At 37.5% G+C, this 16,048-nt stretch overlaps 1 protein-coding gene across 1 annotated transcript; it reads right to left on the bottom strand.

Annotated features, from left to right (window-relative positions):
* Positions 1-256: 256 nt before the first annotated feature.
* On the bottom strand, positions 257-15,517 carry LOC306867777 (ras-related C3 botulinum toxin substrate 2). The gene is made up of 7 exons (XM_079413645.1): positions 15,282-15,517; positions 8,940-9,011; positions 8,728-8,845; positions 8,103-8,165; positions 2,310-2,469; positions 921-1,060; positions 257-669 (listed from the first exon to the last, which is right to left on the bottom strand). The coding sequence occupies exons 1-6, from the start codon at positions 15,314-15,316 to the stop codon at positions 930-932; spliced, it is 579 nt and encodes a 192-aa protein (XP_079269771.1). The 5' UTR covers positions 15,317-15,517; the 3' UTR covers positions 257-669; positions 921-929.
* Positions 15,518-16,048: the final 531 nt, after the last annotated feature.

Raw genomic sequence — 16,048 nt, forward strand, 5'->3', positions numbered from 1 at the left:
GAGTGTTATAATTCTGTAGACAAGCGCAATGTAAAAAAAATATTTTTTAAGATTACTGGAGTATGTTTTACAAAAACATACTGTCAGTCTTTTTGCTTTAAAGTGTTACCTTTAATTCCATGTGTTACTGTTCTTAACAGTGAGATTTACTGACAATTTCTGACAATGGTGAAAATTAGTGAAAATTGTTTCTACAACATTTTTCAGTGTGGCAAAAATGACTTCAAGTGGATGGAGGAAAAAAAGCACAACTGTCTGGAAACAGAGTTGTAGAGTTTATTTTTGCAATTGTTGCCTAAAATAACTACATAAGTATTATGTGGATGTGATTCATAGGTAAAAAAAGAAAATCCTCCAAGTTCAACTCTGTGTAACAAGTACTTGTGCTTTTTTCGGTCTAGAAATGATGATCATCTCTATTATTGTGTCTTGAGAACGACTGCGTACCCAACAAAAACACTCCAACACAACCAGTCACAATATAAAACAATACATCAGTTAAAATATGATTAAATATTTTCTAAACAACAATATTATTTCATTGTCATCATGAGACAAATTCAAGAATTATATTCTTGAAGAAAGACTTTCGTAATGTAAATGCGTCCCTTGTTGGTTTGTGGGAGAAAACCGGTGGATTTCTCTGGTACCTGTTTTACAGTGACGAATCTGGAGGCAGAAAGAACAAAAGGTCAGTGGATATTCTACTTTTTGCATTTCCTCACATCCTCTTTTTAAAAAATAGCCTTTGACATGAATCAGAATTACTGTCTTTAATTTCCACCTGGAAGCGTGTTTGTAAGTCTCAACTACAAAAGCTGTTCGCTATAATTGAGATAGCATCTGAAATTTTATGCATGCACTTCTCCCTCTCTGACTTCTGTCACACACACACACACACACACACACACAAAATGTACCGTGCATCCTTAGAGCAGCACACAGCCCTTCTTCTTGACCTTGGTGGGCTGTGGGCAGAGCACAGCACGAATGGCCTCATCAAAGACTGTCTTCAGACCTCTCTGAGTGAGAGCAGAGCACTCCAGGTATTTTACTGCATCTGTTCGCACACACACACACACACAGAACAGGTTTGTTAACAACACTACTTTTCTCTCTATATTACAAGCATAGTTTGTATGCATACTGAAGCATCTCTGATCCACTCTTGAGTGGGATATTTAGCACCAGATGTCTGGGTGTATTAGGTGTGCACAAATCTGTCATATCTGAGCGTGTAGGAGGACTAGCCCATGTGTTCTCCCAAATGCTAGATCAAATCACGCTGAGAACAAATTGCATTTAGCATCTAAATCTGTAGCCTGATATGTAGCGCTTTGTAATTTTGTGTATTTAGAGATTATGTGGTAATTATATGTTACAAAGAACCAGACAATAAACAGTGTTTGCATTTGTCTTGTATCTTAAGCCTTATTTTTTCTCTCTTTGTTTCTGAGCAGATTTTCAATATAACTTTTGGCAGTCTGGAGTTCAAAAAGTGGAAAACAAATACATTTTTTTGTTGTTGATACCTTATAATTCAAACAGAGAACTGTTCAACTGTTAAAGGTTAGTAAGAATTGTTGAATGTTTCTCAAAGTCTCTTATGCTAACAAAGGCTGTATTTATTTGATCAAAAATACAGTAAAAACAGCAATACTGTTAAATATAATTGCAAATTGAAATAACTGTTATCTGTTTTAATATATTTGGTCACACTTTATTTTAAAGGTCCAGTTCTCACTATTAACAAACCATTAACTACGACTTTTGCCTCAGTAAACTCCTAATTACTGCTCACTAATATTTAGTAAGGTATGTGTTAAGTTTAGGTATTGGGTAGGATAAGGGATGTGGAACATGGTCATGCAGAATTTGTGCTTTTTAAGTACTAATAAACAGCCAATATGCTAGTGATAGGCATGATAATAAGCAACTAGTTAATAGTGAGAACTAATCCCTCTATACTAAAGTGTTGTATATTTTTACACACACAAAAAAACTATTTTCAGCATCATTACTCCAGTCTTCAGTGTCACATCGTCCTTCAGCAAATCATTTTAATATGCTGATTTGGTGCTCAAGAAATATTTCTTATTGCAAATGATGAATAGAAAGTTCAAAAGGACAGCATTTATTTGAAATAAAAATATTTTATAACGTTACAAATGTTTACTGTCACTTTTGATCAATTTAATGCATCCTTGCTGAATGAAAGTAATAATTTCTGACAAATTTTCATTAAAAATCTTGATGCCAAACTGTCATCCAGTGATGTAAAAACGACAAATCCAAAGCTGCTGCCTTACCTATTTCTTTGGCCAATGCAAGACCCTGTGGGTAAGTGATTGGTGCCAGTTTTTTCTCCTTCAGCTTCTCGATGGTCTCCTTCTCATCTCTCAAATCGAGCTTGGTGCCGACCAGAATAATTGGAGTGGAAGGGCAGTGGTGCCTCACTTCTGGGTACCACTAGAGGGAGCAGAGGAGCAGATCAAAACAGTTAATTCACATCTGTTTAACAGTCCATCTTTAGACTCTGAGGTATTTTTTTGCCTGTCTGTTGTCAAATACACAGGCTACAATGCTGTTCTCTTCATGCAGTTGAGCTGTTACTGCTTGCTTCTTTCCACAACCAATCTCTAAGCAAGTCTGTCATTCATTTCAAATGCACGCTACAATACACGCTAATGGACATGTTCAGTTTGTTCCACTTTACGCCTGTCATTTTTAAATGTGCCAAGGCCTTTTTATTGAAAAAGATTTTTCTCAGAAAAGCACGGACTGAATCATTGGTTAATGCTCAGCACAAAAGCAATGTCATTGGTATCTCAGAAAGTGTGCAGACTATGTGAAAAATGCAGCAAAAACTGTTTCTAACTTAGTCACTGCAGAGCAGATGAAAAAGCTTTATGAAAACTTATGCACCACAAGTACTGCTACGTTTCTCAAGGCCTGGCCTCTGAATGTTGTCTTTAATCTGACGATCACAAACACCATTGTTTTCTTGCACAAAGCAACCCATGCTGTCACGTTGAGCAGACCTTGAGTGGGCAATGGGCACAAGAGCATTGCTATAGTAAGCCTACAGGGCCTTGCCATCCCAACAGACGCACAAGATTTATATCTGCAAACACAGTCTAAAACAACAACACGGACATCCATTTACAAGTTAAAACTGTCAATGATGTTTTGATCTCTGAAGAGCAATTTGGCACTACACTTATACCGTAGCCCTACAGATGCAGACAAACAAAACACAGACACTGCACTGTGAGCTAAACTGCATACAATATAACTTAAAAGAAAGCAGTAAACAAACATATTGTGATGTGCGTTGTGTTTGGAGTGTCGTGTTGACAATTAAATAATGAGGCTGATTGGGGAAAGAGGAACACTGGGATAGGATCTGTGTATTCAGAGACTGGGGTGAGAAGAATTAAAAGGAGTGTAAATGAGAATGGATGCGGCAATAATATCCTTAATACTTTGACTCAGGGTCTAAATCTGGCACTAGCCTACATCAATTTCCTTTTCAGTCCTGCATTTGATCTACAGAGGCCCATCTATTAAGGCGTTTACATGCAACTTAAAGGTGTCTTTGTTTTTTCTTTTCAAGCTTATTAATAAGAGATTTCAAAAGGGTTTAGAAACACAAAACAGTGGCCTTCGTTATAAATCAGCGCATCCGCAGTGGCATTTATGATTGGCGGGCGGGTGGGTCGCTACTAGGCTTCCTCAGGCCTTGCTTTCTAATCTAGTCAAAGCACAGCATTATTGCAACACCCCATTTTCAGGTACTATCAGCCCAGTAATTAGAAATGATCTCTTCGCACTTAACATCTCCATAGCAGGTGATTGCTACCGAATGGATGCGTAAGCACAGGCCATGTGACGTCTTACAACCCCCAGTGCATGTATGTGCTTTCCTCCCCACTTTAAATAGATTTTAATTTGTCTCCTCAACCTCGCATCTATCAAGACTACATTTGCATATGGCCAGTGTTACCATGGTTACTTCTCAGGAATATACTGTAGAAATAATAAAGGGAACGACCGGGAGGGTAGAAAAAGCAAAGAGTGGAAGAAGCTTCTGAAGGTCTTTGATTGGGAGTGAAAGCAAAAAACATTAAGGAACTGGCAAGATGAGATTGCCATTGTTTGAACTTAATAAGAATTCTAAGGGCTGTTTGCGTACTTGTTTATGCAAGCGCTGGTTTTAAGCAATGTAAATTGGACCGGATTAAGCCATGAGTGGTTCTGGAATTATTGATATCACAAACAATTTGCTTTCCGTTCCATCTCAGGCACATTAAACATGCTGTGGAGGCCTTGATAAGGTCTGCCATAATAACAACAACAACTCAGCAGAAAAGAATCTCTCGTTCTCTTTGCTTGTTCATTTCATCTTTATTAATGAAATGAAATCTAGGACGGTACAGTATTACAAAGCTATCTTTCTGTTTGTGTCATCATGATTCCTTTTATCAACATGAATCTCTTTTTGTTTTTTGTCAATTCTCTTTGTACATTCACGGCTGCAGTTAGGTTCTTGCACTCTCACTAATGCAACTTTATATTACCAAGCTCAATTCAGCCAATATTCACAAAACAACATTTTGCAATCACTCTGTACAGGTAATCCTTTGCAAAATGGTTGTTAAAACTGTTGTAGTCTATGTTAGTTTATGCAAAAGCAATGAACAACAATAAACAATGCTCTTACATAAACAATACTCTTAAGTTTCAATATACTAATACATTTTTTACAGTTAAGTTGTATAAATTAATATTAGTTAATCTATTATGTATTATAAACAAACATAATTTAACAATGAGCAATAATGTATTTACAAATTAACATTAATAAGGGAAAGGGAAGTGGTGTGTGGCCATGTATGGTGACCCATACTCAGAATTTGTGCTCTGCATTTAACCCATCCAAGTGTATACACAGTAGTGAACATACACCCGGAGCAGTGGGCAGCCAATGCTGCGGCACCCGGGGAGCAGTTGGGGTTTCGGTGCCTTGCTCAAGGGTCTCACCTCAGTTGTGGTATTGAGGGTGGAGAGAGTGTTGGTTATTCACTCCCCCCACCTATTATCCCTGCCGGACCTGAGACTCGAACCCACGATCTTTGGGTTACAAGTCCGACTCTCTATCCATTAGGCCACGACTGCCCTATAATATAAATGAAAAATGCCGCAAAATTGCTTATATAATGCATTAACTAATGTTAAATTGAATCTTATTGTAAAGTTTTATATTTTTTAAAAGTATGCATGCATTTAAAGGGGTCATATGATGCTTTTTTAAAGATCATTATTTTGTGTATTTGGTGTAACAGAATATGTTGACATGCTTTAATGTTCAAAAAACACATTATTTTTCAAATACGGTTTATTATTGTAGGTCCTCTATGCCCCGCCTCTCTAAAACGTTTTCTACAAAGTCCCTCCTTGCGACAAGTGCAGTCTGCTGTGCTCTGATTGGCCAACTGGCACAGTGCATTGTGATTGGCCGAACAACGCAAACACTCGTCGGAAATGTAACAGCCCTTATAATCGCGAGCTTCATCTTTCAAAATAAATGTAAAGACAGTTAATAATGTCCTTAGTTTTACCATCAGTTCAAGCCCGAGAGGGGAACAGAGTCGCGTGACAGACACAGTGATGAACCTTGTATGTATGTGACCCTGTCTCTCCCTCTCTCACACACGATGCGCAAAACTCCGCATTTAAACAGTCAATAGCAAATACTTAAACTAATAACAAAACATAATTACAGTCGCTGATTCAGAAGTGCCAGATTGTCATAGCAAAGTCAGAATTACCTCCTCTCCTAGGTTCACAAAACGGTCATCCATAAAATGCGTAGCACAAATTCGAACTTTGGGGATGTGGTGTTCTGTTGTAAATAATCTTTATGATTCCTAAATGCATCTACTTTCGGAAGGCCAAATAAAGTGCTTTTGCTTTCGCCTAAAAACACAGCGTCATGGCTGCATCAACACTACTGCAGTTACTGAAACCATGCCTTCTTTCTTTGCGTGAACATTTGGGCGGCATTACGCAAATATTTACACATTGTGACGTAGACGTGGGGGCGTGTTTAAATGAGCTGTTTTAGGGGAGCGTGGATGAGTCTTAACTTTGATAAAAAATATCTCTTTGGTTTTGAGATTTTAGTCTTTGCAACTTCAGGGATCTTATCTATGCACAATCAGCTTGTAACAACTTGAAGTTGTGGCCTAATGGTTAGAGAGTTGGACTTGTAATCCAAATGTTGCGGGTTCGAGTCTCGGGCCGGCAGGGATTGTAGGTGGGAGGAGTGAATGTCCAGCGCTCTCTCCACCCTCAATACCACGACTGAGGTGCCCTTGAGCAAGGCACCGAACCCCCAACTGCTCCCCGGGCGCCGCAGCATAAATGGTTGCCCACTGCTCCGGGTGTGTTCACGGTGTGTGTTCACTGCTGTGTGTGTGCACGTTGGATGGGTTAAATGCAGAGCACGAATTCCGAGTATGGGTCACCATACTTGGCAGTATGTCACTTCACAACACTCCACAGAGAAAGGAAAACTTGAAATCGCATCATATGAACCCTTTAAATAACTTTTTTCCCTGCAAAACACAAAAATACATTTTTTGAAGGCTGTTCGGGTCCAAACAACACAGGACCCCACTGACTTTCATTTTAGTGAAAAAATAAAAATACTCTTTTATGTTCCACAGAAGAAAGTCATACGGTGTGAAAATCATGCCAGAATTTTCAGCTATGCCTTTAATATTAAGATAATTACTGATTTTCTCCAGTCAAACTGCACTTTCATGTAAACACAGATCCTGGAATCAATAATCTTTTCCGACAGAGAAAGATGTCTATGTTTATCTCAACTATACCCTATTGATTTGAATAGAGAGAACAGGATGTTCTGGGAAAAAAATAAATAAATTAGCTTTCTAAAGAGAACATGCCCTTCACAAAGTATTTTAATTTTAATGTCAGGGACATTTTCTCTTCAAAAACTTTTTTTTTATTTTTTTTTTACACTTCTTCCAAAGACATGCTGATTCATAGCATGCCAGGCTTCTTAACTAGCTAAACCAGGACTGCTGGCCTAAGCTGTCTGTTTCAGCAGGATACACTACATTCCTTTGTTAGAATCCTAATGGCTTAAGGGAGCAAAGAGTAAGTACCGTAGTAATGCAAGATATCATCCCAGAATCACATTCCAGAGTCAGTGGTGACCTAACCAGCCTTCCTGAACCTATCTACATCACCTGAACCCTTGAGGACTGTACGGCACTCTTTTTGCCCCTAGGACATTGGATTATTTTTCACTACACACTCGGCAGAGAACCGTCATTTTCCCTTTTGGGATCACTCTTGAAAATGCTCTCTGTGAGGGTGAAATAGAGGCAGCTTAAACATGCTAACTGTTGCAGGACACTAAGTGGTGTGTATCTGTCAGGCATCTACAGTTGCATTAATGGAGCACACGTCAAGGTCAGCCGAGCTGCTAGCACTGTTATTATGCTCCCTTAGGGGGGGGGGGGGGGGGATGTGAGTGTGAGGTAGATAAATAACTTAATAAATAGAGTCTCTACTGAGTGAACCTTTTGGCTGGCTGGAAAACATACAGGTAAAGATGACGCTATGTGTGATAAATGATTCCTGAGCACAAACCACTTTGCTTTTCAAAACAGCTGAATACCACTGATGGAACTCAGCCTTCATTTGTGAACGTTTGAATTCTCACAAGGCCGAAACTTTTTTTTTTTAAATAAAGGCTGATGTTGACATCATGCCCAATTTATCTCAATATGAATATGAACGTTTGTAACTAAGGTCAGCATATACATCATGGATTAATGTACAGTGGCATCTAGTGTCCCATCCAATGCAAAGCAAGTGTTTAAGGGCATGCATGAAGGTATTTGTATGGGAATGTTGTAAGCATGCATAGAATGGCAGCGGGTTATTGTGAATGTGAATGTTGTTGATTGCTACTGGATTTTGTCTGTAGGCTTATGCTGGTGTGACCGTGCTTGCATTCTGTAAGATTCTGTAAAACCAATACTAAACCACCCATAAGGACTCACCTTGGCTCTGACGTTTTCAAACGATGCTGGGCTCACCAGAGAGAAACAGATGAGAAACACATCCTGCAAAATACCATCAGAGGACATTAATTTTCACGACTAAACTTAATAAATGTTACTGTTCAAAAGTTTGTAGTCAGTAAGATAACATGTGACCGTAAAGAAATTTATAATGCTACAAAAATATATATTTCAAATAAATGCATTTCAATAAAAATATTAAGCAGCAAACTTGAAAATGCACAACCAGAAATGTTTCTTGACCACCAAATAGGCATATTGAAATGATTCCAGAAGGATGATGTGACACTGAGGACTGGAGTAATCGGTGCTTAAAATTCAGCTTTGCCATCACAGGAATAAATGACATTTTAAAATATTCATATTAATATGGAATATACTATTTATATTAAAATAGAAAACAGTTATTTTAAATTGTATTAATACTTTACAATGTTACTATTTCACTTTATTTTTGATTAAGAAAATGCAGCCTTGGTGAGCATAAGAGACTTCTTTAGAAACATATTTAAAACATTTACTAACTGCAAAGTTTAACATCTGTCAAAAACATTGACAATTTTTAAAGGGACATGTCCCACTAAATGTTTATGGTTGATTGTACCGTCTGAGGGTAGGACAGTGGCCGCAGTCTGTCGTAGTCTTCCTGTCCCGCTGTATCCCATAGGCCCAGGTTGACTGGTTTGCTATCCACCATAACATTTGCTGAGTAGTTATCAAACCTGAGTGAAAACACCCAACCCACACAATCTCTCAATATTTCAAGTAAATTTCTCAACTAAAAATATAAACATTTCAAATTGTTGTGGTACTCACACTGTGGGAATGTACTCCCCGGGGAAAGCATTGGTAGTGTAGCTGATGAGAAGACAGGTCTTTCCCACAGCTCTGAAAAATGCAATAAACAAAGAAGAAAACAGACATTTAGTTATCCGTCAGACTGATGGAAAACAAACAACATATTTTTGCATGCCACTGTACGGCTTTTTAATTGTACATAAACATGCTAGATGGAAGTTCTTTACATATGTGCGGCATTCGCTTGTTCAGTGTCTTGCTCATAAGCACAGCGTTGTTGAAGAATTTCAGCTTTTGACACCAGCTCTGCTCTCAGCAGTGTTGGGCAGTTACTAGTGACTAGTTACAGTAATAATATTGCTTTTTGCAGTAACTAGTAGTGTAACTAATTACTAATAAGATTTCAGTAATAATATTACATTTACCATCCATAAAACAGCTAGTTACTTAGTTACTCTCAATGTCTCAACCCCTACTGATTTAAAGTCCAACAATCCAATAATTCCTAGATTTATTTTCATAATTTTCACAACTTGGACAGGCACATGAATTCACCAGTGCAGCAGGCATTTATGAAAAAGCTTACATTCAGCGGATGGAATTATTGTCATTATGGATTTTGTCAGGAAAAAAAGATGATCTGAACATTGATGTGTAAAGTTATGGCATTATGGAAGTTGTGGCATTACTTTACTCTGGCATTACATGGCTTGCCCACCCAAATCTTTTTAGAGAATGAAACATTTTCTTATGAACTAATATGATTTTTTTTGATAAAATACATCATGGAATATAATTGTATATAGGTAAAACAGAGAAATTATTGCTACAATTTGACTTGAAGCTACACATGACAATTAATGAGATTAATACAGTACAACACTTTTACTTAAACAGTACTACCTGAGTGTTTGTAATAACTTCTGACTGCGATCCAATGGGGATTGTGGTGAAATGATGAGGCAGAAATATATTGTTACATTTTAGAATAATATTTTGGGGAAGATATGCAACTCATGTGGGGTGTGAAAGAAACGTAATGTAACTAACTAGTAGTGTAACTAATCATTGTTGCCAGAAGGTAATAAGTAAAGTAATAATACTACTTTTGAAAGGAGTAACTGGTAATGAGTAATATATAAATTTTTAGTAACTAGCCCAACACTGGGAGTCAGTTTCAAAACACTGGGCCAATCAGAAAAAGGCGAGGGCGGGGCAAGTATCGGATCATCTCATTGATAATTCGAACACGGCAATCCTCACTCATGTGCACGGTCATCGATGTCATTCCGATTTTGAGATTTTAATCGCAATGCCTATTAATATCAGGGCAAAAATTGTGTAGTGCAGGGGTGCAAAATTCACTTCCTAGAGGGCCACAGCCAGGCAGATCAGTTCCAACCCTGGTCCAACACACATACCATGTAGTTTTCAAATAAAACTGATGGACTTTATGAGCTGGCTCAGGTTCGTTTAAATTAAGTTCCAATCATAGGTTAAGGATGAGCCTAATCATTCAGTCCTGTCAACCAGCATTACGAGCCTAAGTAACAATGTTCACAAACTGTTGCAGTGACAGTACTTCTGGCATCCCTCCACCTCCCCATCTCCTCCTCTATTTCTGTTATTCTTCCTCTCTGTCGACGACAGCAAGCCAAGTTCATTTATCATTAACTATTAAGACTGGATGGGCAGGAGAACTCATGAATTAGGGTTCAAGCTGAACTCTGCAGGGCTGTGGCCCTCCAAGAACTGGGTGGACGTGTACACAACAACAATATACTAAAAATGCAAAAGATTTTTCTTTGTGTTTTTTTTTTTTGCAGACAGGTGACAACATTGTCTAAACAATCTCTATTCACATGGATCCCCAAAAAGACTTAAAATGCTGTATTATGCATGGCAGGCCAGAAGTTGGTGATGTCACAGTTTTCACAAATTCACATTTTCATAGTTTACACAGGTATATTAACAGTATCGTTTTGTGCTTTGAAGCCTGTTTTCAAAAGTTTGCATTTTTAGGCACATGCATTGAATAGACAAAAAAAAAAAATGCATAAAAACCCTAACCCTAACAGCCCCTTATGTATTTCACAACTGTAATTAACTTAATATTCTTTTGTGTAGAAATATGTTCCTTTTATTTATTTTTCTTTTTTTTGTGCATCCCCTTTTACAGGTCTTACTGTATAACCAACAACAGAAGATTTCCTTCTAGGAAAAAAAAAATGCATATACTCAGAAATCCTTTCATTTAACTAGAAGTCAAAAAAAAAAAAAAAACACTCAGATTCAGTGATAGTGACGCCACATGCAGTGCTGTGACAGCAGACTGGGGAGCAACACAAAATACCTCAAAACAATTGTGCATGCTTACATAAACTCAAAAAGAGAAGATGACATTCAGTATGAAAACAGGTGAAGCAGGAAATACATAGATGGGCTGAAAGAAGAGCGTACAAATTCCAGTGGAGCGCATGTTGGTGCATGCAGGCAGCGAGAGTGAGGAATGCTGGAGCCTGTGGCTACATCTCCCTCACATCAAGAAACACTGGAGCTACTTAAGGGTAAGGCCAAAACCACAGACCTCAGGCTACACACGTTCAGTCACATCAGAACTATTTGCTATCTTTATTACACTCACTGCTTGATTTCTCTCTCTTGCTCTTGCATTCGCATTCAAACAACACATACAAACACACACATGTTAATAACCACATGTCGTTTGAGTTATCCAGACTTGTGTGCACTTGACTGTAGGGCTGGGCTCTGATGTATTGTGCCATAAGCCATAATTCAACAGCAAAAACAGAAAAAGTCCACATAAAATTTCTGTAATTCCATTTTGACAAGATGCAACAAAATAAAGTAATATTAACAGAACTGAGTGTGTGAGATCAAATATGCCTTCATCACTAAGCATACTTGAATACATCTACAAAAATTTCAGTACACACTGGAGGCAGTGTGCTGAAAACATAATTAGAAAACAGTGGGAGATAACTGTTAAGAGGTGCTTTCTGAAGCTCTTTGAAGCTGTGAATCAGATAAAGATAGATACAGGGACTCGGATAGATTCAGAGAGAAAAAGAGCAAGAGAAAGCTCAGTCATGACAGGATGACAGAAAGTTGGGCGGTGTCAGCCAGGAAGAGAGACAGCGAGCTTCTTTTTGAAGTGTGTCTTTGAAAATGTGCCCTTAGTTGCTTCAACATCTTCATGCTCTTTCTCTCTCTTTGATTAAACATGAGCATTTTCTGTAACTCCAACAAATGTAAAACAATGTGATAGCTTTGCGTGTGTAAATGTCTTGTTCTTGTGGGTTACAGATCTTGAGCTGATCGTATAAAATGGCAGGGCCTCGTGTTTTAGCAGAGCTGGCTTCCGCAGAAAGCAAGAGAGAATTGATACAGAAACTGATACTTAGATAATAGTCAGATGTGACAGAAACAGAAGAAAATGTTCACCTGGAAGTCATGACAATTCAGAGAACTCACCATGTGATAGCGTCAGGGTTAAAAACAAAACAAAAAAGGAGGGAAAAAAGAATCGATCAAAGCACTACAGGGTTTGTGTGGACACATGCAAGAGTTAAAGGATGTACCTTTAGTTGTAAAGTTCTAAACACACCCAAGTGCATGATGCACAATCTTGTGAAGTGTTTATATAACAGGACTGATTCTGTAGACACACTGGAATTTCTTTGGACACTGCAAAAGTGTGATATGATGTCACACTCCATGACATCCTTCTTAAAGACATGCATTCAACACAATATTAAATACAAAATGTAAAAAAAATAAAATAAATACCGTCTACTCCACTTTACGGCGACACTGCAAACCTGCAGCTTTTACGTTTAGGTAGTGGTTATTCAGCTAAGAGGTCATACCGTGACACATCCATCTTCTATTAATCACACATCTTCACGTGACTCAAACTCAAAGATCAGCGTTCACCACAATTTGGAACGCAGCAGTTGCATTTCCAATTGCCACATTTGCATGCATATGAATGGAAGTCAATGGAACAAAAAGTATAAGTGTGACCATTCTTGATATACATAACCATTTAGCAAGTTTGAGTTCTAGAGCTTTTAATATTTAAGAGTAGTTGATTAGTAAAGAATTAGAACACACAAAATAATTAAAAAATCTTCACATAAATCTTTTCCATACAATAACAGCTCACAGTTACAGTTGTTATCTCTGCTGCAGATCTCAAATCAAATCTAAAATATAATATAGACTTCAATAACATTATTTCATTAGCTCTCCAGTGATAGCTAAACATAATGACAGCAAACCTAGTGCACAATTAATGTGAACTAATTTATTGTGGTTTTAAATTATGCTTTTTTTTTTAAGTTCGTGTTGCAGCTGGATAGGTTGTGGTCACGTTGAACTATCACTGTATAAAATATCTATATTAAGATTTTTTTTATTAATTAATGAGTGAATAATAATTTTTTGGGGGGCATTTTTTTCTCTGTCAATGTGTAAAAGGAGGAATATTCACCCTGTTCAACTTTGAGCAATATAAGGAACTTAAGAAGCTGGGTCACAGCATCAAATGCAAGAGGAAGTTAGCAGCTTCAAAATGGAGAACTGTGCACAGGGTTTAAACAGGATATCCTCAAAGCGAAAGCACCTCTCCCCTGCTGCCATTCGCCATGTTAGATGATGCACTTAACGTGGCCAAAATCCATAAACAGTGCATTTTGTCATGTTAATGAATTACAATGTCAAAACTTTAAACCGTCAGCCTATGTCCCTAATAATCGCCGCATCAGCATCCCGCTCTGCTTCCAGATCTGTAGTTCATCAGCATCCCTTTTATTCTCCAGTTCTGTCTCACTGCGTAATATAAAGCAGATCACCTCATATATGTTCCTATGCAAATTCTCCCTCCCCCTTTCGAAAAGCAGATTCAGACTCACATGTTTCAGAGCCATTTCATCCTCCATCTTGAATCATCACTGTCTGCAGGTCAGCATATGCTCTAGAAACACCTAACAAATTTGTCTGTGTTTATGGTTATGAATCTTAACAGAAAGCAATACACAGGCTTGACATATTTAGGTCTAAATGAATAAAGGAGAATCTGCTTCTCTGTCATTGTCAGTCATCTTAGAACAGACATTTTGACTGCTTAACTTGACTTTGTATGGCTGCACTCTCACAATGAAAGATAATTGTTGTATTCCTTGCACAGCTATGTTGCATCATTCATGAAAAAAAAATGCTTGGTTCACTAGTAACAGCTCAAATGTTTGCACCCTGATGAAGTGCCCAATTGCCTATGCCAATGTTTCCAAACATGTTTTTGACTTCCGTACCACAACAGGCCCATCATCAACATCAGACCTAGAAATGGGTTCATACAAACTCCTATTATACTAAATGATCATTTTTAATGTTATTAATGTCACTGTAAAAACAAATACTTAAGGAAAAGGATACACGAGTTAGGATTTATATCCAGCAACAAGTGTCACCCACACAAGTTTATAAACTTGCACACATTACACACTTGTGTGTTTTCTTTCCTTAAACAAAGAGGTTTTAAAAAGCCAAGGTAATTATATTAAACTATTAACAAGGCAAAAACTAAATCCTTCCCTGGAATCATTTTAATTATGTCTTAAACACTGGTATAGGCTTCATGATTTCATAACATTCTCAACACGATCTTGTCACTCATAGAATAAAACCTTAATAAGAATGTGACCCATGTGCGACTGCTGTTTCCTTTTTTGATGAAAATCAGTTGGCATGTATTATGTGAGGCATAACTTCCTGCACACTCTCAGAGGAAGGGCAAAAACCAGAAGGTGCTCATCCTTCAGTGTATTAACTTGCCCGTGAATGTCAAGCCCTTAAATATCTCTGTGACCCCCAATCTGTCAGCCCAGTAGCTACTGCACAGCTCTCTTAGCCAAACACAACTGTAGTAGAAGTTAAATCACGGAGCCTGTAGATAGCTTATTTTATGCCCTTACAACCAAAAGAGAAAGATATAAATCTCAAATATATTAAGTGTATTCAGGCGTGACCGTAAAGATTTAGCAACCAACCTTACCCTGAGGCTATATAAACTAAAATACAAAGTATCTCACGTGACAAATGAGGAAATTAAAACTAAAGAACAGACTTTTAAGCGCTTTTAAGATTTTAAGATTTGCAGTGCCCATGAAAACGGTAGCTATACTTGTTACCAACTCAAATATCAAATGAATAAATACTTTAAAATACAAGGAAATATAAACCATTATGATGTTTACAAACAACTTTTAAATATAAACGATTAAAAACAGATATTAATAAATAAATCAGTTTAAAAAAAATAAACTTTTCACTCACCCATCTCCGACCACCACACACTTTATTGCTTGCATTTTCCGATACTTTTGACAAACTTTTGCCGGCTGCCGCTGTAAAACAACTTTAAGGAACTAAGTTGCAATACAGGAAACAGATTTGCTACTCCAGTGTGTCAATCTCTCGCTCTTTCTCTCTCTCTCTCTCTCTCTCTCTCTCTCGCTCTAATCTGCGCACTCGCTCATGTGGTTGTGACAGTTTTGGACGTCGAACTATATGAGGAAGTATTTAACTTTTAAGGCAAGGCAAGTTTATTTATATTGCATATTTCATACACAGTGGTAATTCAAAGTGTTTTACATAAAATAAAGTGAAATAGTTATTAAAAATAATAATCACAGCAATAAACACAGGGAATTTAAAAATAAAAATAAAAACAAGGAATTTTAAAATTATATAGAAATTGATTTAAAATTAATTTAAAACAGTTAAGAGAAAATGTTTATACATAAAATACAGTGCAATCAGTTCGGACATAGCACAGTGCTCATTCAACAAATGCACAGCTAAACCGATGAGTTTTGAGTCTTTATTTAAATGTGGCTAATGTTTTAGCACATCTGATCTCTTCTGGAAGCTGGTTCCAACTGTGGGCGGCATAATAGCTAAAAGCGGACTCCCCTTGTTTTGTGTGAACCCTTGGTATTTCTAACTGACTCAATCCTAATGATCTGAGTGGTCTGTCAGGTTTATATTCAGTGAGCATATCAGCAATGCATTTAGGTCCTAGGCCATTGAGTGACTTATAA

This window comes from Barbus barbus (assembly GCF_936440315.1).
Source record: "Barbus barbus genome assembly, chromosome: 4".
Lineage (NCBI taxonomy): Eukaryota > Metazoa > Chordata > Actinopteri > Cypriniformes > Cyprinidae > Barbus > Barbus barbus.

Coding starts and splice junctions, on each gene's coding strand:
- LOC306867777 (XM_079413645.1), bottom strand. CDS start 15,316: ATGCAAGCAATAAAGTGTGTGGTGGTCGGAGATGG. Junction 8,846..8,939: donor GGGGAGTACATTCCCACAGT/GTGAGTACCACA, acceptor GTTTTCACTCAG/GTTTGATAACTACTCAGCAA. Junction 2,470..8,102: donor TTGAAAACGTCAGAGCCAAG/GTGAGTCCTTAT, acceptor TGCTCCCTCTAG/TGGTACCCAGAAGTGAGGCA.